Source organism: Lathamus discolor, chromosome 3 (genome assembly GCF_037157495.1).
Source record: "Lathamus discolor isolate bLatDis1 chromosome 3, bLatDis1.hap1, whole genome shotgun sequence".
Lineage (NCBI taxonomy): Eukaryota > Metazoa > Chordata > Aves > Psittaciformes > Psittacidae > Lathamus > Lathamus discolor.
Window position 1 is genome coordinate 23,099,181 of NC_088886.1, and position 24,004 is coordinate 23,123,184.

At 44.7% G+C, this 24,004-nt stretch overlaps 2 protein-coding genes and 1 long non-coding RNA gene across 11 annotated transcripts in view; 2 read left to right on the forward strand and 1 right to left on the reverse strand.

Moving 5' to 3' along the window:
* Positions 1-3,600, reverse strand: part of SOAT1 (sterol O-acyltransferase 1) — a 30,411-nt gene extending 26,811 nt beyond the window's left edge. The window contains exons 1-2 of one of the 6 annotated variants that reach the window (XM_065674087.1): positions 3,492-3,600; positions 85-214 (exon numbers count right to left, since the gene is read on the reverse strand). In XM_065674087.1, the coding sequence (XP_065530159.1) occupies positions 85-208 (124 nt within the window). In that variant the 5' untranslated portion in view covers positions 209-214; positions 3,492-3,600. Of the gene's footprint in view, positions 1-84; positions 215-678; positions 759-3,158; positions 3,398-3,475 lie in introns of those variants that run through there. The other 5 variants (XM_065674084.1, XM_065674085.1, XM_065674083.1 and 2 more) reach the window with 5 other exon arrangements.
* On the forward strand, positions 3,366-7,687 carry LOC136011769 (uncharacterized). Of its 3 annotated transcripts, none has more exons than XR_010611464.1 (3): positions 3,366-3,650; positions 4,389-4,638; positions 5,371-7,687. It is a non-coding gene; the product is annotated as an uncharacterized LOC136011769 (long non-coding RNA). The 3 variants fall into 3 exon arrangements; XR_010611463.1 differs by lacking the exon at positions 3,366-3,650 and adding an exon at positions 3,714-3,817; XR_010611465.1 differs by lacking the exon at positions 3,366-3,650 and adding an exon at positions 3,824-4,068.
* Positions 7,688-18,725: 11,038 nt separating this feature from the next.
* Positions 18,726-24,004, forward strand: part of ABL2 (ABL proto-oncogene 2, non-receptor tyrosine kinase) — a 50,084-nt gene continuing 44,805 nt past the window's right edge. For both annotated transcript variants that reach the window (XM_065674090.1, XM_065674091.1), the window contains exon 1: positions 18,726-18,947. In XM_065674090.1, coding sequence (XP_065530162.1) covers positions 18,770-18,947 — 178 coding nt within the window. In that variant the 5' untranslated portion in view covers positions 18,726-18,769. The remainder of the gene's footprint in view (positions 18,948-24,004) is intronic.

The following is a 24,004-nucleotide window of genomic DNA, read 5'->3' on the forward strand; positions in this document are numbered from 1 at the left end:
GCAAAGAGGCAAGAGCCCTGAGCTAGAAAGGACACCTTAGAGGAGACTGCATGCCAGTGACACAACTAACTCTAAGAGTCTCACCATTGCTTGAGTTTTGAAATGACCTCTCGCCCTCAGGCCTCCTCTGTGTTTCTTCATTCTCGGGGGTCTTGGAGGTTGTACTGGAGCCTGACTGGCGTTTTCTTACACAGTCTTCACCTGCCATTGTTGCCTAGGTAGACAAGAAAAGGATAGCAGATAATTAATGACAAAAACTAATCTACTCTTCACATTGTTCACGAATAAATTTACATAGCCTTCTTGACACTAGACTTCCTACCTCCATTATGAACTCAGCACAAGGTTAGGGGAAGTTAAGTACACACTTGTATTAGTCACTTACTGTGGATCACACTTCCTCTCCCTTACTTACAAGCAGTAAAGGAATGAAGTAACCAAACAAGCTTTCCCACCAAAGTATCTCCCCACAGATACCCTCCCTCCCAGACCTTTAAATTAGTTAAAATGACTTAAGACTTCATGAAATCTTTAATAGGCCAAAGCACCCTTGTGAACACTGATAGTCAGGTCAGACAAAAATTTGTCTTCCAAGAGATCTGGCAGGTTTGCTTTGCAGAATCAACCGCATTATTTTGCCTGAGTCAAGCCCCTTCCTGACAAGTCTTCAGTTCTTACTGAAAGAGGAGCTTCCTCAGTAGATCCTTGTGCTCTGCTTGGCCAGACAATGGTTGTGTTGCAAAGCCCAGAAAAGCAGGAAGAGAAAATCAGGTCTGAACTACAACAGATTCAATTACAAAGGTCACTGCTGGGGATAGGGCTGCTAGTAGAGAACACCTGAAGCACCACAGCCAGGCTGAAACCAAAATTTTAGTTAATGAAAAGGGAAGAAATAGATTCTAATGTGGTGACAAATGGACATTCCAACATACTCTCCAGGAAATTCAGCTCAAAAAGCTTTCAGATGTAGCTACAACCAGGGACACTTTTCAGAACTGGACTTCCAGAAACCCACACAGGCACGTATGTAACCACGGTTTCAAACTAACACTTCTTCTTTTTGATATATTTTATCTTGGCACAAGCTCTTAGACAAGTGTTTTGCTGCCAGTGAACAGAATACAAGTACCAGCACAGATGAGCTGTTAGAGACAGGAAAGGAAAATTCATGCGCTTGCAGGAAAACTAAGATGGCAGAACAGAATTATTTAAGGATGGATTTCCTCAGAATTTGGAGGCTGGCACTTCAGCAAAGGGGAAGTAAGACTATGATCAGATGTTTTCAGGACTCTGCTTCCTGTGTTTGTCTCTCTAGTAGAACAGTCTCTCATTTTCCTTCCAGGCACCACAGCATATAGGGGAAAAACCCTTTTGCAACACCAAACAACAAATCACTAATTCAATCACCAACACCATTTCTTGCAGCATGGCCTCTCTTAGCTCTGTCTCAAGAGGTCACAGCCAGGACTATAAACTGTAAAACAAAGACCATAAAAATGGCAAACTTCCCAGCTGGCTTTGTACAACGCCTGATAGCTATTGTAGATACTGTTGTATTTACATAATAAAAAACCCCCACTTACATGAAAAACAACAAAGCAAGAATGTGATAAATCTTCCTGCAGTAACCATGCTAACCAGCACAAAAAGGTAGCTGGCAGGACATACCCACTTCTTACCAGCTCCATACACAGTCATTGCTGAAATGCTCCTGCCTTTAAACATGCATCAGTCACCATTACTCTTTCCACTTCCTAGCCTTCTCACAATCACATTAGAGCAAAGGATCATTTTGCCCATCTGGGGCTTGCAACTACCTGGAGATGCTGGAGAGGCAAACATTTCAATTCCTGCTTTAACAGAAAAGAGATGCCACAAATCCTAACAAAGGCTAAGAATGGATCACTCTTTCACACAATAGGGTCTACAGAAGAGCGGAGGGACAATGAAGCTGCCTTATAAATTCATGCACTAACAAGCTACTCCTTGGGCCACTAGTGAGCCACAGCCTCCTCCAAGTTGTTGTTGTGAGCCACATCTGTTCTTAAAGGTGCAGGTTTTCCAGCTCTAACACACAGTCACAAGTTTAATTCTCTTCTCAGTACACTGTTCATCACCTTCAAGAGGTGAAGATGGAACTCCCTCCTCTCCAGCGTGTATCTCCAGATACACAGTTGCTAGAGTATCTCGCTAAAAGACTATCAGAAAGAAATCAGAAGCAGAGTTTCAGGATGGGGGAAAGAAAAATCATGGTGGGGGAAGTGGGGGGGTGAAGTTCAAGCAATTAATTTAGAGGTACTAATTTCAGAGAGATAGATTTTTCACATCATTTTTCACATCAAACCAAGAACTGTGCTAGGGGAAATACATGAAAACATTCTCCTGGTCTAGTTCACATATGATGAGAGGTGTAACATTACAGTACTTAAGCAACCACCAGCACATCAGTGCACACAGAGGGCATCAGACCTCCCATCTAATCTCTGCTAGAACTAAATCAATCATGACACAATGCCAGGATAACTTCTAAACGGTTACTATCACCATCACAAAAAGAAACTGCCCCTCACCATTCGTAACCAGTCCTTCCTTCCCCCACTCAGCACTTGCAGGACATGCAGGACCACAAATGCATCCCATTATCAGATTGCCCAGCAGAAACTCCCTGATTTTATAGGCACGACTGCGTTATGGTACTCGTAAAAGGTCTCAGAAATACTGAGTTTCTCCATCTCCCCTTTCGAAACATTGGTAATTATAAGCATGCCTCAGGAGACAAGCAACACGCTATAGGAAGTAAATCTTTGCATTTCAAAAGCACAGTAAGGGCACATCTTCTACCTCCAAAAGCGCTTATACTAATAACCATATCCCAAACACCCTTTCTATTTCCAAGGTTTTCCTTCTGCCCCCGGGGCATAACGTCAACTAGCAGAGCCGGTGTGCTACATGCTCGGTACCAGCGGAGCTCTCTGCACACTGGGCTGGAACCACAGCAAAGTTAAGGTCACTCCACAGCCCACCGGCAACGTGCAAAACCAGAGGAACAGCAAAGAAAAAAGAAAGAAGATTAAAAGCCCCAAACCCGCAGGTAATAATGGAAGCTGCTTAAAGCACTGCCAAGACTCAGAGCACACCCGAGACCGTAAGCCAGCTACCTTCTCCACTAACATCCTGGAAACGCGCTGAAGAGTTCTGCGGGGCTGCCCGCAGCCAGCAACGAAACCCACGCCCCCCGACACCTCCCTCAAGCCCCAGCCCTGAGGGCGGCCCGTGGGGCGCTCTGCCCCTCCCCAAGCCGCACGGCCCCGCCAAAGGGCTCCGGACACAGCCTTCCCCCAGGAGCAGCGCCGCGCCGCTAGGGCGCCGGTGCCGCTGGGGTCGGGCCGGGCCTAAAGCCGGCAGGGGCGGCGGGCCGAGCGGCCGGGCTGCCGCGGGCACGCCGGGCCGGGGGCAGTGGACCGGCCGCCCTCACCCCGCGGGAGCGTCACCTCAGGGCGACCGACCCGCTGGGCTCCGCGCGCGCGCGCCGGCTCCCCGTCAGCCGCTTCCCGCCTCCGCCGCGCGCCCGCGCGCCACGGCCTCTTCCCGGGGCTCGCGCACGTCAGCGCGCAGAGGGAGGGGGGAGCGGCGCCGCCGCCTATTGGCTGGTAAGCGTGCCGGGCGGGAGGGAAGGGGGCGCGCCGCGGGGGCACAGCGGGGAGGTGGCACGTGAGGCGCGCCCCTCCCCGGCCCCCCCCCCCCCCCCCCGCCGGGTTTCCTGTCAGGCGTTGTGGCGGGGCGGGCGGTCCGGAGCTCTCAGCCCGGCCCGCCTGAGGTAAAAAGTAGGGTAGGGGGAACGCTGCGCCCTGGCCGCCCAGCCCGACGTCCCAGCACGCACGGGCAGGCCTGACCGTGCCCTGAGGACCCCCGTCGTCCCCACACAGCGTCCGCCACAAGGACAACTTCCTGCAGGGAACTGGGAGGAGGGCACAGCAGTCAAGGCTGGGAGGCCTGTGGAGGAGCCAGCGGCTCGTCCGCAGAGGGAACAGCCCGGTTTCTCTCACCGAGCACTTGCCCCGGCGCTCGGTACAAACGCGCGTTCCCTCCGCGAGGCTCTTCCAAAGGGCTTTACGGGACTGAGGGCAAATATTTGCGAAGGGAAGTAAAAATGGAGTGCCTGCCAACTTAAGTAGCAACCCCTGTCCCCCAAGAAGTGGGGCTTTGTGGGAGGGGGTGTTCACAAGTTTTACCCTGGGGAGCATGAGCTGCAGCTCACCAGCAAGGGGGGGGCAGAGAAGGGGCCTGGCTGGAGGGGTGTCCTCCCAGTCCCAGCCTGTACTGCAGAGGGTCGGAACTGGGCAAAAGGCTGGGGTTTACGCCCTCGCTTTCTCTGTTTCCCTGGTCAGACACAGCTCGTGACGGCTGGTGAGTCAGAGGAGCACAGGAACACGTCACCACTGAACAAACTCCAGTAACCTCTCGGTAGCTGCATCTCGCCGTGTAAATGGGGAAGTTTTCCCAAAGTCAGAGCTGAGCCGCTGATGTCCAAGTGCGTGTCTTCCTTTCCCTTCCTGACTTCAGGGCTGTCCTGTGCACCGTATGTACCAAGTGCACCTGGAGCCATTGTTCCAAACAGAGGGGCAAAGCTACAATGAGGTATTAAAACACTTCTATCATGTCACCTTATCAGACCCCTTAATAAAACAAATGTGTTTTGACCAACAGACACCTGAGACAGACTCTTTTAAATGTGTGACTGCTGGAACTAGTCTATATTAAATGTTCTATGGGGACTCTGAGTGAAAAAGTCTGAAACTGATTTAGTTTGCAGTGTGTTTCACACTACTGTCCCTTCAAGCATCTTCCTCCTGCTTGATGCTGCTTAATATTAAAGCTGTTAAAAAAAAAACCCAAAAAGAAAATCATATGATTGCTGAAATGTGACCAGCTGCATGATGATTGCACCAGGAATTTTCACATAACTTTGCCCCTGTTCTGAAGATGTTGATTTTAACAGAATGCTGCTGAGAAATATTCTCAAATCAAGCTATACGTGATCACTGGTGCCCTCATACTGAAAATGCTGAATTGTCTTGTGGTGCCACCCCTGGCTCTGTGAGCAAGTGAAAAAGCAAAACAAACAAATAAAAAAAAACCCAAACCCAACAAAAAACACAACCCCCCCAAAACAACACATCCAAAAGTTTCCTAAACTTCAACAAATTCTTGAAGAAACTATTTCATCCAATTAGTAAAATCCTAACTCTGGATGGTAAGATACATTTAATAGAATATATAAGATACATTTAATAGAAAGTAAAATGCATGTAGCCTTCAGAGTTAGTCAGTTTGCTTTTCTTTTTACCTTTTTTTCCATCCTTTACACAGGAAATTGGAGGAAGGCATTGCTGCCGCTGCTCCCTGCCACTCACACCCATCATCTGCGGTGTCTTCACCAGCCCAAATTGCTGCACTGTTTCATCAGCTACATCATTTACTCTGCTTGTCACCACAGTGATTGCAATCTTGATTTTTTAGTGTTATACATTAATCTTATGGGTTGCATCGCCCAGCGATTGCCTAACCACAACCATTCCTGAGCACTCCTGGCTGAATCAGCAAGTGCTTGTTCCCATTTGTTGACATGGGAACCCTGACACCCCAACTTTTTGCTTCAGCTTCACTTGCTCTCACCTACCCACAGTGCCAGGCAACTTGACTTCTGCAGCAGTGCTTGTTTCCCTGATTTCTTTCTTTTTGCCTGTCTTTCTCTATTCCACCACCCCTCCCCAGGTAGTCTGTGCAAGAATTTACACTCTCATGCGCACATTATGTACCATCACTTTGATGATTGTAGACATTCTTGATGCACCTGAGCCTGCCTATCAGCTCAGAGGGAACATAAAGAAAACCCTTTGCTGTTAATGCTTTTGTGATGCCCAGGGTGGACAGATATACCCCCACGATGATTGGGAGGGGGAGAGGGGGGTTTATGCAGCTGAGGGAGGCACTGGGGAGGCAGCAGCATGGCCTGTACCGGCCTGTACTACAGAGAAGTGGAGATGGCAAAGGAAGCAAGACGGAGAGTTGAGGCTTTCACAACCCTACTAGAAAATCTGTGCCTGGTCTTGTTCCTTCCTGTCATTTTTTGCACTGCTGCAAAATAGATGTCATTATCTCTGCCTACTCTTAATTCTTAGTAACTCTAATTTATTTTCTATTTTAAGAGTTTTGCTGTCAGTCAGCCAGGGAATAAATAGCTGTGGCTGTTTCTGATGCCAGCATTTATTGATGAGAATGGTTAATTCCTTTAAAACTTCTTTGTGGGCTTTAAAGTCAGTCAACCAAGAGCCTCAGTACTTTCACGTGTGTCGGTAAAGTGTGATATGTCCTATAATAATCTGTATAAAAGTTAGTTATTGTTTATAATTTCCCAATATGTACTCGCAATAGCAACATGCTAATGTATAAATGAAATAGCTCCCTCACGTGGTTAAAAACATTATTACACGTTTCGCTTAATTTATTTTCTTAAAAAAACCGAAACGACAAAACTACAGTAATGTCAGATCTGTAATGTTTAGCCAGTTATAAATGAAGCAGTAAAATGAGCTTCAATTTCTGCATAACCAGAAAAAATGGTGTGGATGTAAGACTGAAGCCAAAGCTCAGTTAGGCAAGTGCTGCAGTTAAATATATATATATAATTATATATATATACACATACATACAATTTCATATATATATAAAATTAAGAAACTGTAGAGGAATTCAGCCTGATCTGGTAATGAATGATTGAATTTTGGCAGGAACACTGAAAACTAGCTCCAGCAGATAGCAGCAGATATTGTTGAGGATGCCTGAAGTGTTTACAAATCATAAAGATTGCTTTTTAAAATCTCCGGTTCAAATTTTCACAGTTCCTGCTACCAGCATGTTAAGATTTTGTATGTATTTGCCCCTGCTCCTCTTTACTTTGTCTGAGGTGCAGAATTTTCAAAATATTTGGTGAAACAGATTCAGCAAATTTCAGAGGAAAGACAGAGGCAGCAGGAATTGAAACTCCAACTTCAGTGAGCAATTCCCCACTTCGAGTTACTTTCCAAGCAATGAAATTTTGCCGGAAGATGAAGCAGTCGGAAAGAAATCTCTTCCGGCAGACGGCAGCGGTATCCTTACTCAAACATCATGTCACTTTTTGCCACAGAACTAAAATAATCATTGACAGAGCAGGAGGTGCAACAGCCAACTTAATTGTGGTGATTCCATTGCTGAAAAGGGAAACTTGCATTATTTTTTGAGGAACAAATAACTTTTCCCTTCCCTAACACTCTGAAGTAATGGAATGAATCTTGCAGCTGGGCTGGTGTGATCGTTGGGGTTTTATTTAAGTTGAGGAAGTTATTTCTTCAGTATATTTAAAAAGAAGTAGATCCTTCTAATCTGTAAACATCAAATCATGAAAGATATTGAACTGTATAGGTATAACTATTGCCTAGTCCTGCTAAGCTGAACTGTGTTTCCTGAAACTGCTCTTCACCCTCTGCAACATCCCAGCTTTCTCTCTCTGTTAGGCTCAGAAACAATTTCACTTGGGTCCCAACCACATTATATATCATCATCATTACTTGGTGACACTACCTCAAACCAATCTCAGATTTATTTTGCAGCATATTCTGCTGCTTATTAAAATTGCATGAAAATATTGACCTGGTCTCTGAAGTTATTTCAGCAGGAATGTACAGCATTAAAAGTGCAAGCAGCCCTGGAAGAGTGACTTCAGAGAGATTAGTTCCAGAACAAACAGGTCTAGTTACTCATATTGACTCTCCCACATATAAGGGCTTTCTAAATATTTTTGTGGAAACTCAGCACTGGACTTGGCCAGCATCTCCTTCCCGTTCTTACAGTAGCAACTGTACATGTTCCTTGTGACTCCACAGATGGCCAGCTGTGCTATGCAGCTGGGACCCTTCTGTGTGGCGGTAAGACACAGCAGGTGGAAAAGTAGACATTTTACACCTAGTTTTATGACTACTCACTACTCTGTAGTAGTAATCTTTTCATATTTCATAAAAAATGTGCATTCTTTCTCTCCCCCCTAAGTAAATACAAAATAGTTTGCTATTGTTCTCTCCACAGCTACTAAGGTGCTTAGGTGGAGAAAACCGTGCAAGCCAGTGTTTTCTACCATTTTGTTGACAGCGCTACCTGATGATGGACATGGAAGAAAATTAGTGCTTATGGAATGACTGGTCCAGGGTGATTTCCAAAACAGTTGCTTGCAGTCTGCAGATGTACAGTCCTACCTATGCAAATGGCTTATGGGGACTAATAACTTCCTATGTGCAGTAATCAACTTTTTCACTTTTCTAATGTGGGAGACTTCTACAGCTTTCTCCACTCCCCACTTGTAGAAACAGAAGCATGTTCTTAAGGCAGGGGTTTCATACACATGCTGTAATATATATATATTTGTAATCTTTTAGACTGTCTTCAAAATAACATTATGAGGCTGTGGGAAAACAATTGGATTTGAAAGGTGTGGGGGAAAAAATCAAAATTGAGGTGCTATGTTGAGAACAGATATACTCTTTGAGGGAGTATGAGACCCTTAGGGCCACCAAGGAGAGATCTTACAGAGAAATATCACATAGGTAGCGAGTGTGCTTGCAAGAGACATAGTGAGCACCATGGAGAAATCTAGAGTATCAAAATGACAGCCGGAATCATTATGCCAGAAGTGTTAGATCGTTGTAATGAAAAATCCACAAAAATATGAAGACATGGGGAAAAATAATCCCCACCAAAACCAGGACGTATTTCTCAGAGGAGAAAAAATATCTTCATAAAGCCATGGAAGATTGACTCTCCATTGTAGATTAAGAAAGAAAACCACGTTTTCAGCTTTCAGTGTTGGACATTTCCACTTTTCCACCTTTTTTAAATCTCTGTGAAGATAGATGACATCTTCTGAAAGTTAGTCCCAAGCAGGAGACATTTCTAAATCTATCCAGCCAGCTTTTTGGCTGTTTCCATGGCAATGAGGCAGTGTGTCCTGCTGCTCTCCCTTCTGCAAGAGCCTTTCCCAAGCTTGATACGGACTGACAATGTCATGCCTTTGTAGCTCCCCTGCCAAAACCTTCCCTCTTCTCTGTTAAGGCCATTCCCATCTGTTCCTTTCTGCTTTGGAAACACCTAGCCAGAGGGGGAATCCATCCACTTCTCTGCCACAGTGATTCAGGGCAAGGAGAGATCACTGCTAGCTATAGAAGCTGAGGGACTGGAGAGGGCAGTGGCTTTCAACCTTCCTGTCTTGGAAAGAAGTTTTGGGTAATGGTGAAGGGAGAACACTGTAGGGGCCAGGAGCATGAACTAAGCAGAAAGAAAGAAAATCCAGATTTCTGTTTAGTCTCTCAAAAGATTCAGACTGAAACTTGGCACCTCTGGCCATAGCAACAAGTAGAACAGTAAAGAATGTACAGACTTGGTACAATGCAGTGCTTATTAGAAGACATGACAAGTGTGAAGGAACACTTCCAAAACCCCAAATTCAGATAGATCGTTGTCACAGCTGAGTCTCTGGCAGCTTTCAAGAGCATTTCACTGAAAGTGAAAAAAAAAAAAAAAAGTAAAGAGTTACAAAGCCGAAAGAGGAGTTTTGCTATCAGCTGAGGACTGGCAAAGATGGGAGGTTATAATGGAACTACACTGGGAGGTGAAGCAATCTGCAGGGTTTGCTGCAGTTGATCTGTATTGCACTGAGCTGATGTGGTTACAAAACCATCTTTGTGCTCAGCACTATTCCGTTACTGGCCTAGTGCCTTGAGGCTTACATGCTCTGGAAATATGGATGAGGAGATGAAAACTTGAGCTTATTTAAAGGATTTAAATCTGAAGATGGCAGGCCCAGGGGAGGGATTCTGAGTTCAGGCATGCAGGCCATGCAAGAGAGGTCTTGTCTTCACTAGCAAGTTAGTATGAAATATAGTAAAAGTGTTCCTGTTAGTGCAACCCTTGCCCACACAAAAAAATTCCCTCATTGCATAAAGTGGCTGCAGAAACATGAATTGACAAAACAGCCAGAGAACAGGGTAAGCCCTGAGTGAATTCCCTTCATCCTTTACCACTGCCATTTCTCTACAGTAGGGACCCACAAGAGTACCACTGAAGCAAACAGCAGTGGTCACTCACCATATTTTTTCCACTTGTGCTTTCCTCACCGACTGCTTATTGCTTCCTGTTCGTGAGCTGATTTTCACGAACAAAAGGCTTCCAGCACCCACAGCAACAATCACTCACCTTCAGTGCATAAATCTTTGTTTTTTTGAAATTGCATCTTGTAAGACCTCATTTTACTGTTCCCTGCTGATCAGACATCAAGCTATGGGAGAATCACTGGTGTGATGCTACTGTAGTCTGTGATTTTATGAGGAAGGATCCAGGCTGAAAGATTTCTGGTGGCATTCCAAGTAAGCTGTCATGAGAAGAGAATCCAACGCACAAGACCTCAGTGCTAAGGGAAAATCAGCGGGTTTCTTCTACTCAGAGGAAAGGTGTAGAACTATAAATGCTAACTCAGTAACTCCCCAGGAATGAGCATGTGCCATGCTGAGACTGAATGCATCATTAGCAAATCCCTGAGGCCGGATCTCTATTTCAGACTGCACAGTATAACAGCTCCAGGGAACATACAAACAGAGGATGCTGGTGATTTCACAGTTTCTGCTTCCCTGTGAGGCAGAAAATAGAAGTGCTCTAAAGCTCTTTCCTGGGACCACAGAAGTAATGTTTTACAGGGCCATCAAAAGCAGACGAAGATAGGTGTGTTCTCGGCAAACTGGGAGAAAGGGAAACAGATTAATCTGCTGCCATGGCTGCTAAAGGAGACTCAGATAATCAGGCAAGTTTTGTGGAATGAAGCTATAGGACTGCTCCCTTGCAGAAGAAATGTTAGGGAGCAATGTGGTGTTGGTTCAGGTAGACGGGAATCCCAGAAGCACATACAATCCACAGTGGATTCATGCCTTATCAGTGCCTTCCCTAGCAGCACAGGTTAGTAATGCGTCTAGTATGTCTGCCCTTTATCACAGACAACCCATGGGAAAAACTTCCAAGACTGATGACTCAAGGTAATTTTGTAGTGTGACTGCATCCTAAGAAAGAGTAGACAAAAAGGGAAAGGCAGACAGCCAGGCGGTCTCTAGCACACTGAGGTCAAATTCCCCTTTCTGTCACTCTGGGATATGAGAAAGTTGAGGACAACATAGAGAGGTAACAGACATACTCCTGTGTCTGCTGGCACAGACAAGGCACCAGGCAGACTTAAACACACGCTCGTGTGAGCACAACGATATAATCTCTGACTATCAGAAAGAAGATGCCCGGGTTTCACTCCTAAATGTCTCAACTTCTCTGCATAGTTCGGATTGCACAGTAAATGCCTCAGCTGTATGAAATGTGCTGTTGGCTCTGAGGAAATATTATTTCAGGTTGGCTGCAGCTGGGAGTATGTAGCATGACTTCAGGCCGCAGTAGATGAACACTAGACAAGTTTTCTGCACAAAGATAGAGGGAAGAAAGATTTTATTAAGAAAACAAGGCTTATGCAGTTGTCTTATGTGTGTGGGGAAAGGATTGTCTGTCTTTCCTAGCTGTCTTTTACCTCCCAATATCTTCAGAACCTGTTGTCCTATCTTATGCAAATCAGATGGAGAGACAGACATTCCAGAAATATTCAGTTCCTATGACTTTTGTGACAAATTCAGCCTAGTGAGAGGACAGTCTTAGTTTATGCTCCAAATGGAGGGAACCTGCAGGTGAACTCACCTTTTGCTAGAATAAGAATTTTAGTTGACAGGGCTCACTGCAGCTCATCTAGTCCAGTCTCCTGCTCAAAGCACAGACAGCTTCAAAGTTAAATGAAGCTGCTCAGAGCCTCATTTTTAAAACCTCCAACTCTGGACCTCAACTTCACAAAACAAATATATCAAGTGCAACTCCTTTGGCTCTGCCATTTCCCCCTCTTTTAAAGAAGGCTTAGAAGTAGCAGCTGATAGTAAAGCCTGCAAGAATCCCTGCACCAGGCAGCCCATAGGACTCCACTTAGGTTAAATACATATAACCAGCAGCTAGTTACTTTATTTTGGCATTCTGTGTTAGTTAATGAGTACAAGTACAAAGGTCAGGCTCAGAGACACAAGGCTTTGTATGTCTCATTGTCTGATTTACTAGAAGCTACAAGGGAAGGAGTGCTGCTCTGTATGAGTGGGAACTACAGGCTACATATCCAGCCTGACAAGCTAATGAGAACAAGTCATTCATTAACAGAAGACTTGCTGCTAGGCAAACACACACAGCTGGTACGGGAGAAGAATTTGGATGTGAAATGAGACAGTATAGCTGGTTTTTTGTAAGACATTTCCTACTTCAGCAAGTTTACAGTCTAAATAAAGACCACACAAAACACATTAAGAGCCTGATCAGGGGAAGACTTGGGCTTATGTGTTTTCTGAAAGGTTTGGTAATGAGCAGAGAGGCAGAATTTGCAAAAAGAACAGAAATATTTGCATGTTTAACAGAAGGAACAAGTTAAAAATTTAAGTGAGATTTGAATACAAATATATATGCTGCTCTCTTGGGTACCAGTCTATTCTGTGCACATACACATACATGTGTGTTCACAGAAACATCATACAAAACCCTGATACTTTCTCCTGCTTCAGTTATACAATTACACTTCTATTTAGAGCAGCTTCATGCCACTGAGATTAATTTTTTTAAAGAAATTACATTAAAGCTGGAAGCTGAAAAGCATGGATATTTAATACTATATAACTGTGTAAGGAAGGAACACAATGTTATTTGAAAGACAAAGTAATCACTTATAATTCTTGCATAATTAAATAAAAAAGCCTGCCAAGAAAGAATCTCCAAACTTTGTAGAATAAAACAGTAACAATATTTTAGACCAAACTTTGACTTTTAAAAGTGATTAAATTATTTAGCACCATTGCAGAGTATTACACCACTCGTGGCCAGAGCACATGGGCATTTACCAAAGTGGTCCAGCGCAAGGCTGGATCCCTGCCATCCTAAATATATAATATAGAGCACCAATCCTGCAAGAAGTTGTACCCTCAGGCTTCCTTACAAGATCAAAGACAAAATTCAGCAGTGTGTACAACTCAAAGCAATAGCAGGAGTGCAATCACAGAGATACTAATTATTGGCAATAACGAGGGCAACTTTGGAAGGTACAGTTTTCAGTATGATTTATAAGGGGGAAGCGAAGCTGCACGGAAATCACTGGCTGGCAAAGTATTCTAAGCATAAGTGACAGTGTGAGGAGGCAAGAAGACAGAGGTGGAGGAGGTACAAGGGGAAACTAGCACATGAAGCAAAGAGCATGGAGAGGAAGCACTGCCAAGTCCAGAGTCTTTTCAAACCTAAATGATTCTATGATTCTAATTCCAGCCTACTTTAGCTGCATGTCTTGGAAAATTTTTCTTTTTTTTCTTTTTTCTTTTTTTTTTTTTTTCTGGCTAATGAGCTTTTATTTTGTTTTGGACTATCATGGTGGTTATTCTAATTCAAGAACAGTAGAGTAATCATCAGAGGAATCTAAGGTGAAATGGGGTTGGTCTCAGAGGCACTGATGGAGGTACCGCAGTATAGTGTTGTGCTCTGAAGCATTTGCTATCCCTTATCAAAATGCCAGCTCTCTGGCTACAAACCTCTCAGAGAGAGAAAGCAGAAAATATGGGAAGAAAATCCTCCATCTGCAAACTAGAGAACTCCCTCACTGTCCAATGAGCTATTAAGATTTCAAATGAGGAACCAAAAAATTAGGCTCCTAAACACAAATTGAGGCAACCCTGGAACTCTGGTGGCAAAACATTCCTATTGACCCACCTGCAGAAAAATGCCTAAAAGCCTGAATCATCACCAGCACTGTCAAGGGACCTTATATTATCTCAGCAAATGTACTTTATCAGTGATCACACTGTGCAAGCTGAGTACTAATTTGCAATTCCCAGCAGATACAGAGACTTGTCATCATTTTTGTTTGGTGGAGGCAACATTTTCTATGGAAAAAGGCAAGCAAACAACATTCTTAATGTTCTTATTAGCATACCCTTCTACAAACTTTCGTGCCTTAAACAGATGCTTGGAAGGGGCAGTGCAGCTGTACTACTTACAGAAATATATCAGACAGGAAATAAATAACTGAAGAAGTCCTATAATCTGCTTATTCTATGTCTGCCCATCTCTGGCTTTCCTCTGATAGAGGCTGTGAAAAGATTATGGGTTATACCATGCAGGGTATAGTTCTGCAAAACTTCAGCACAGCTTATGTGCTGTTGTTTACAGTTAGCAGATACATACACAAGGGCCAGCCACACAGCCATGATCCACAAGCATGGTTAGTTATATAATATATCTAATAAAAAAACACAGGACCAAATAAAAGAAGAATGGGGATGGCCAAGATGCTGCAGTTGTCTCTACACATGGACACACCCAGGTCCTTTCCTCCATGTGCACAGAGCCCTTCATGTACTTGCTCTCCTGGTAGGTGTCAATGTTAAGACTAGTAGCTGGCAGTGTCAGAGTAGTGGTTTGGATTAGGATAATGCTGAAGTAGCATCGAAGAAATTAATACAACTTTGGTTGCACTGAGGAAAGGGCTGAGCTGGGTGGTGGGATGCAGTGTTTGGGGGAGGGTGTGTGTGTGTGGGGGGTGAATTTTACCTATGGTGGAAGAAAGAACAGTTACTCTGAGAGCAAATATCATCTGTCAAGGGCTGCACGTGAACCCTTCTGTGCTGTTGGGCAAAATCTGGCAGAAAACCATACTTCTCCAGAAAACTTATGCTCATAGACTCTCATTGAACAGGTATGTGAGTACCCCAAGCTATCTTGCACGCACTGTACATAAATTCTAATTTAAATCATAGTAATGATTTCAAATAACTTGTAAGACAATACTGAAACACTACCTATTGTGCCATGAAAGATCTGTGCAGACAGTACATTTTAAGAGCTGTCAATCAGAGATTAAAGGGTGAGTGCTTGTACATGTTGCACCAAGAAACATCATTCTCTTTTGAAATGGCTCAGCAGTTACAAGCTTTCAGTGTATAATATGGAGTAACTAACCTTGTGTCACAAAGCCTTTATCAGCTGAGATTTTGAAATATTTATTTTTTCTTTTTGTGTTTTTTGTTTGTTTGTTTTATTTTATTTTGTTTTGTTTTAATGTCTTTCCCCAGAACCCTTGATTTAGTCTAAGAGGTGGCTGCCTGGTTTTCAAGCAGGTAAAGTCCAGGGCATTGCAGGGATACTGAAGAGCAATGCCATGGCCATCTAGTGGACATTACACATGACCTTTGTGGGCATCCCAGCAGAGTTACAGCTGTCCTGAGCTCCACAACTTGTTCTGGTATTGCAATAAAAGAATAAAAATCATGCCATGTTATGCACATGTATCCCTTATGCTTGAGAATTCACCAAATACCTCCATCAGTACTCTGTTGTTCAAGGCACTTAAATACCTCAACTAATACCATCCATATCCTAAATACCAGCCAAATGTTTAACACAAATCTGTTTCTCTGTGTAGCTTTGATACACAGAAGGTATATGAGTTGGAAGAAGAGCAAAGATTACCCCTAGAATTAATTTTCAAGCTACTGGTGGAGTACTGCTAGTTCATTTTTCCTAAGCTACAAACAAAAACTCCCAGTTGATTCAACACTTAGGTTTAGGAGTCTCCAATTTGTCCACAGGCTGCTTCTGGCACAGGGCCTGTATTTCAGGCGGATGACAGCAGCACGTTCATGACATATAATGCTGAGCATGTAAGTCTGCTCAGCCAGCAATTATCTGATTGTGTGACTTTGGGAGCACACTGTGGATTTGGAGCAATGCACTGTCAGTGCTTAGAAGAAGCTTCAAGGAATGGATATATGGTGAATATTTAAAGTCAGTTCAAAAGCATTTCTAGAAATATCAATTTTCTTGTCAGGCACATCATTGTAACCTCAATGCTGCTTTTGTTCCTTGGTCCCTTTTATCCCTTACTCGGACAGCTCATGAGATGGCAGGTTGACTGGAAGCCCAAAATCGCCAGGAGGATAGTAACTGTTACTGATGTCTCATTAATGCATGGTGCCAGACCTCTTCAAAAGAAATTACTTTCTGAAAAACAACCTATTCCTGATCCTACGTGAGGCTGATAGCATCACAGCTGATAATAATAGGTAGCATTGATACAGAGTTTACCTCTTCAAAGCACTGTGTAATCTTTTCACGATTAATAACCATGACACTCTGTGAAGTAAATACTTATTAGCTCCACTTTAACAATACGGAATGGTGTGGCTCAGTGTCATCCATGACTCAGTAGCACGGAGCCATTTTAAGTTTGGGGAGTTTCTTGTTTATATCCCCACCGCTTTTCTAGCAGGCACTCTAGAAGACAGGCACCAACCAGATGCGTCCCCTGTTTATATGATACCATACAAACTATGTTGTTGGGAGGGCCTAGCGAGGTGCAGTCGAGGGTATGGCTTGTTTAGCACACAACCAGCAATGGCTGGGGCACTAGTTTTGAAACTTTTTTTTAATAGGGTACAGCATGATCTTAAAATACTATGGTAACAAATGGTAACCATGCTGCAGCCCTCTTCCCCTTGTAACAGGCCTTTTTAGAAAGCCCTTGCCTGACTTCATCCCCAATAAAGACATTTCTCTGTGCCAGACAAGCTCCATGCAGTCAGACATTAATGTAACCCACAGCAAGCTGCTATATGTGCACATGGTGCTGGTAGAAAAAAAGGAAGAATTTAATGAGATCTGAGGAATAAGAACAGTGTTTAAACCCAGTTCCCCTTAGTGCACTTACGTATAATAGTCTCTTGACACTGGTATCTTCTTTTAAATTGCTAATGGCCTTTCTCTGGATATTTCTTTAGGATCAGCAAGCAAAAGGCATTAGGAAAGAAAAATCATATTTGATTTTTAAAGTGGCAACTGCAAATGGCGCGAGGGAATTCTGTGTTTGTTGTCTCTCTACAGTCTCCAGAGAACATATATTTTGTTTACAAGGCAAACCATTTACAAATGCCAAACCCTGCAAATTCTAGCTGGAATGAGACCAGGAAATATCTCCACTGCAGTTTACCCATGTGGGCCAGTTCTGCCAGAGACTGTCCATCCTGCAGAGACGGCCTCTGCTCACATACGCATAACCATGCGTATACATGGTCCTGGATGTGGCAATGCATACCCTATGCTACAACTCAGATGTTCCCAGACATCATTTGCTGTGTGTTTTTAGTCCAATAATTTAGTGAGTTAAGGCATTTCTGGCTCCATGTGCTCCTCACTCCCATTTACTCCAGCCTTCATCAGAGTACACACCAGCCAGCTGGACGAGCCACCCCTACTTTCGGCAGGGTGCAGTTCAAGTGCATGTGATAGTATGGATAGCATTTTGGTACCACCTCATGATCCTGAGAAGGTAAACTACAGTCTTAGAACTCCTGTAACTACAAATTTAATGAAGAAAGCTGACTTTCATGGAACTCGCAAAGGAGCTTCTTCTCACCTTCCCAACCCAGGACAGCCACACTAAGGTTGGTCCAGCCATAGGTTGCAGTAGCTCCTTGGCTCCTTGGCTGGCTCTGGGTGTTACCAAGCCAGTTTGTCACTGTCATGTCAGTTCTCAGTGATGTGGTGAGGGCATCTGAGATGAGCAACATGATGGCTCATCCACGATGAAGCAACATTGCCAAAGCATTGCTGAAATAGTAGCCAGCATGGAGACTGAAATACTTCCAAGTGCCTAGTTCCTCTAAACTGCAACAAACACCATTATCTTTTAGGATGAAACCTCTCCTTTCTGCTTTGAATTGGACCACCTTATGCTATCCCTACAGAAGTGGAAACAGTTTACCAATTACAGAACAGAGTGTACGTTCAGCCACCCGATGACAATATGTCAGCCACACCTGGCCACTAACATGCCTGATGCTATCCACACATCAGTGCCTTTCTCTTCCTCCACGTCCCTGGCCAGCAGAGCAGGTCCTGGATGAGAGGAGCTCATCCAGGGCCTGGTGAGCCATGAGGGGATGTGCACGGCTCAGGACGGGCCCACCGCTGCTCCCGTCTGCAGCCGGGTACGCGACCCTAGCGTCGCACCTCACATCTGCTTGGGTTCGCAGGTGAACCAGCCTTGCTTTAACGTGCAGGGAAAGCGTGCTTGTGGGGCCGGCGCTCAGCTGCCCCGAGTGGGGCAGCCTTCGGGCCATGGCCGCAGCACTCGGTCAGGTTGCCCGCGCCTCAAATCGTGGCCAAGAAGGAAGGACCCTCCGAGGGCTCACTCGGGGCCGTACCCCGGGGTCTTGCTCCTCAGCCCATTCTTGTCCCCGCCACAGCCGCGCTGCCGCTGCGACCGTGCCGGAGCGACCGCGCGTGACTGCCGCTGCTGGGGAGGGGTGAGCGACCCCCCTCGGCGGACCGGAGGCGGCTGCAGGAGCCGCTCTGTCCCCGCTCTCCCGGCGCTCTGTGGTTTAAGATGGCGACGGGGGCTGAGGGGGCGAGTCCGTGAGTCCCAGGCCGGAGCGCCGCGGGGGCCGGCGGGGGCGGCGAGGCGGGCGGGAGCCGCCGGGCCGGGCCGCGCCGCGCCGGGGGGAGGAGCGGGAGGCCGCCTGCCGGGCCGGGGAGCAGCGGCGGCGGCGGCGGCATGTGAGCGCGGGCCGCGGCCGGGAGCGCGGCGATGGGGCAGCAGGTGGGCCGCGTCGGGGAGCCGGGCGCCGGGCTCCAGCACCAGCCGCCGCCTCAGCAGCAGCAGCCGCGGGGACTGCGGGGCAGCAGCGCGGCCAAGCCGGCCGGCCGCCGGCGGGAGGCGGCCGGGCGCACCGCCGAGGGAGGCTTCAATATCTTCACCCAGCACGGTGAGGGGCCGGGGCTGGGGCCGCGCCGCCGGGCGGGTGCAGGGCTGGGGCTCGGGGGGCGTCCGCCTGCGTTCGGCTTCTGCCAGAGGGTCGATCGCGGGGCTCGGGGGAAAGGGGCGAGATCGCCCTTCCTCCCCTGCCTCCTTTGTTGTTGTGGGTTTAACTGGGGGAGGGGAGAGGTGCGGGGCGACGAGAGGCGCCTCTCCCGGTGGGGGGAGCGGGGCAGCCCCACCACCGTGCCACGTCCCGGGGGACGCTTGCCTCGGCCCAGCCCGGAGCCTGGCAGCGGCGCCGGAGGAACTTCCCCCGGAGCTGGGACTCCCCGGCATCTGCGGCAGCGAGGTGGCACCACCGGGAATCAAAACTCGCAGTTCTTGGTGGCTGTCAGTGCAGCGTTTCCTAGCTCTGGTTTTGTTTACAAAGGTAAACGGTACATGTGCTTTGTCTTTCTATTTACTGGGGCGCTTATAACTTGCCCATCTACATCTGTAAGTCTCTGTTGTTGTATAGCTCCTGACAGAGCGAACGGTTTTGTTTTGACTGGGGTGTTACAGCTGAAATGTCATTCTCTGTTTAAGTTTTTGCCTGTCCACATCTATTCTTACTGCTGTAAACTGATACCGGAAATGTTTAATGCAACACGATTAGTTTCAGTAATCCCTTTTAGGAGGACACCAGAACTTCAAATCCCCCTTTGTAATTATGTGGGATTTCGTTGTTGTTGTTTGTTTTATCTGTCTGGCAACACCTTTATATAATGCACAAGTTTGGGAAGGTATGATCAACTGAAACCTGTCTGCTCTGACAAGCATGTTGAGAATAAATGTGTGGATGCATCTCTGATCCTAAGGAACTGAATCTGCTATGGAGAGCGTGACTGGTTTGGTTTTAGGTGGAGAGATATGTCAGTGTTTATAGAGCAAACTTCTTCTGACAATACATGTTTTCTTCTGCTCAATAGAATGAGCATAGGCAAAAAGATTAAGGAACATGCAACCAGCAGTCTAAATGTAAATATCATCTGCTGTGACTGCTGACACGTAAGTATGAATCAAAACAAGAGTGCAGCAATAAATTTGGTTTCTTAAAATCTCAGTCTTGCAGCTTTTGAGTTCAGGGAGTGGTATCAACTTTGAAACCAAAACAGAACTCTGAGCTTGCTGAAATGCCTGACACTCTATTACTACAATTAAAACTAAGCATTTTATTGCATCCTTCAGCCACAGTATCGTCAACTTCATGTTTTACTCTGTCGTTTTTGTATTTTTGTACTTTAAAAGGCTCTTTGGCAAAGCCATTACTATAATAGACTGAAATACTGTAAATGCACAATGTTAGGAGCAGAAATCAGAAGTTATGCATGTACCCCACTTTCAGGATACTAAAGTCTACATCTTTAGAGGAAAACTGCTGTATAGACAAAATGTTAAGAATGACTTAGCAGGCAGGAGCACTCCTGCTAATGACAAATAGTCTCTTTTTGTGTTTTGGTACCAAGATGGCTATTTAGTTCTTGCTCTTATAAGGCAAGGACAGAAAGGATGTTTGTGGGAAGTACATTGCAGCATCTGGAGGATGTGTAGTTACTTCAGAATAACACAGTTGAGACTGACTCAAGCGCATCTTTTCATTTATTGCTGCATATTTTAGTAGTAATTTAGTTTAACATCCTAAATAAATCCTTGTAGATCCTCCCTCTGCCCTACAAAATTTTAAAGGTAGATGGTAGAATTATTAACGTGGAGTGGCAGGGAAATAGAGAGAAAAAGCTTTCTTAAGCATGCGTGTGCAGCAAGACAAGGAATTATGTGCTCTACCAGCCCTCTGCTTTGTCTTCCATAGAACTCAAAACAAGAATGAGCCAAGGAAGCCAACACACTCTGAATAAAACTGTTCAGGGGCATATAAAAAGAACATTTCTCTCTGATAACAGTGATTGTATCTTTAAAAATATTTTCTCTACTATTTGTATTGCTTAGTTTATCTGCTTCAGTGGTAAGGTAGTTGATATAATTTTAATTAGGTTTTTGTTGCCTCTGTTATTTTCTTTGCAGACTGTAAAGGAAGTTATGTCTATTGAAAATAAGATACAGCTTTTTATTCTGTTAGGTTATGTAAAAGGGGTGTGTTTTTTTGGCAGTCCAGTTTTTTAGTTTGAGGGCAGGCTTCAAACTGCTGTCTTGTCTTGGTGAGTACCTCAGCTGTGTTAAGTTGTCCTCTGATTCCATGCCCATTTTACTAGAAATGAGTGAACAACTTGCTATTGATTATCTGTACCAAGTGCTAATCAAAGTTGGGCACCTATTTAAATACTTGTCTTGGGCAATAATAAAATATTTTTGTCATGTTCCTAAATCTGGAGTTCACTTCCTTTCTCAGTTCTTTTCTTGTCATCCTGACTTCCCTTGCCTGAGGGGATTTCTCAACTTCTATTCTTATTTTTCATTTACTAACCTTGTTGTCCTGTTTTACTTAACCTAGCTTTTTGCTAGCGTTAAGTGCTACACTTAGTTTGCTGAGATGCTGTGCTTGCTGATGACATTCCTTGATATAGATTCCTCCTTTGTAGTAATCTCTGAACCTGACCTTCCATCCTGTCTCTAGGGTGTCTATTCACAGTATATGAAAAGTGATGGAAGAAGCACAAGATTATAAGTTAGCACTCTTGGACCAGTGACTAAACCAGCCAGTCAAAGGATGAGCCTGGATTATCTACCTTCCTTGGGTTTTCTTGATATTTATTTAAGGAAGGCAACCTGTTGACCTACAGGTGTAAATCGTTGCCTCAGCTCACATTGGCAGATTTCGTACTATACTGTGAACCTTACTAAGCACTCTTGCCAAAGTTCATTTTGAGCGGTTGCTTCTTTGGGACCATTTATGAAAAAGATGGAAATAAACAATATTTTTATCCTCAGACCCATATTGCTACAGGATTTTGAAGAACAGCTTGTGTCAAATCACTAAAATGTAAAATCCCTTGTGCTAGGCTGAGGCCCTTACGAAAACTTGATGAGCGTTTTCATGCAACTAACTTGAAGTATAGTCATCCTTGAAAAATTGATAGCTTGAGTTGAACCAGTTTGTCCCAAGCATGTTTGCTGTGTTACAGCTATGTAGGGAAAGCACTACAGCTATACAGGCACTACTTACTTCAGGATGTATTTTGGAAGAGGCAAGGAGTTTGAAGATGCTTTTTGCTTTATGGAAAGAACAAGGAAATCTGTGTTGTGGAACCCCACTATTCTTTCATGAGAACAGTCACCTAGACTGCTGGAGGCTTCAGTTTACCACAGTATTGAATTCTATGAGCACTGCTTCAAAGTTGAGCAGAAAAGTCCTAAGCAAGCTGACATACTTGTATGATTTTTAGGGAGGTAATCCTCCCCCTCTATGTGATCCTGGTGTGGCCACATCTGGAGTCCTGTGTCCTGTTCGGGGCTCCTCAGTACAAGAAAGACAAGGAGCTACTGGAAAGGGTGCAGTGAAGAGCCATGAGAATGATCAGGGGTTTGGAGCATCCTTCTCGTGAGGAGAGACTGTGGGAGTTTTCCTGTTTAGAGAAAACTGAGAGGGGATCTCATGAATGCATGTAAATATCTCAAAGGTGGGTGCCAGAGGATGGTGCCAGACTTTTTTTCATTGGTGCCCAGTGACAGGACAAGGAGCAATGGCCATAAACTAAAACACGAGAAGTTTCACCTCAGTATGAGGAAGAACTTCTTTATGTTGATGCTGGCAGAGCACCGGAAAGGGTGCCTAAGAACATTGTGAAGTCTCCCACCTGAACACAATCCTGTGTAACCTCGCCTAGGTGGCCCTGCCTTGGCAGGGGGATTGGACTGGATGATCTCTAGACGTCCCTTCCAACCCTACTTATTCTGTGATTTGTTAGCCATGGAGCAGATCTCTCCAGAATGCAAAAAGATAGGCATAAATTTTGCAGCCTTTTGCAATTAGCCCTTCAGAGCACTCTTTTATGAGCATTCCTAGCATGTAATCTGTGACTTATAAAAGCAAGCAATGGATCATCAAGCATGTTTGTTGCTAGTAATGTACTAGAAAGGAAGAGTGTAAACAGAAGGATTATTCAAACACTAGTGTTCCCATGTGCACTGCATCAAAATTAACTAGTACCACAGGGACAATAACTCAACAGGGAGAAGCTGTAGAGAACACTAATTATGATCAAATTTTTACAGTTCAGTACAACCAGAAAATAAGTACTTGATGCCATTACAGGATGAGCTTGCTTTCCTCTTTCAGAGAAGGAATAGAGGAGAGAACAAGAACTAGGTTATCTCCTTATCCTTTCAGTAGTTTGTTTGAAGGAAGGGGTACAACAGATGACAACCAACAACTTCCAAGTTGTATGGAAGCTCCTTGTATGAACTCTGAACAGTGACATGCTCTAGTTTTCTTTCTGAAGAGTAGATAACTGCCTGCTATACCAGGATATTCTTTGGAATGTTGTTAGCATGCTTTTCATCTCCAAAAAGACTTGCTGAGTGTTGTAGAAAAAATGCTGCAGGAAAATCAGATTATTTAAATCCTGTCTGGAAAGCCTTTCGATACCCATTTGCAGTACTGGTACAGTTGCCCTGGTGATATATTTTGGGGTAGCAGAAGACTCTGCCACACTTGAGCTTTTGATCCAGCAGGCGCAGGACATTTGTTCCCTGTTTTGTTTTCTAGAGGAGGAGTTTAGCAACCTTTTACTATGTGTATCAAGGTCAGGCAAGACAAGACTATACTTTTAAAAATAAAATTATCATTAAAGCTCCCCTAAGGCAGTTGGAGTGCTAAGCCCCGTGATAAAAACATTCTAAAGTAGGAAGAAGCATAAATAACACTGTCCCTTTGAAATTCAGTGAAATTGAAGGGCTGGATGCAGGAAAATGGAAAGAAGGAGAGAAAATAGGGTCAGTTTAACAACTGCACTTTGTGGGCTGCCTAAAATGTTCTTTAGTTTTCATCTCACTGAAACACAGCAAGCTCAGGCCAGAGCTACTTGCCTGCAGACTTTCCTGTCAGTAAATGCTCTGTGCAGATGGAAT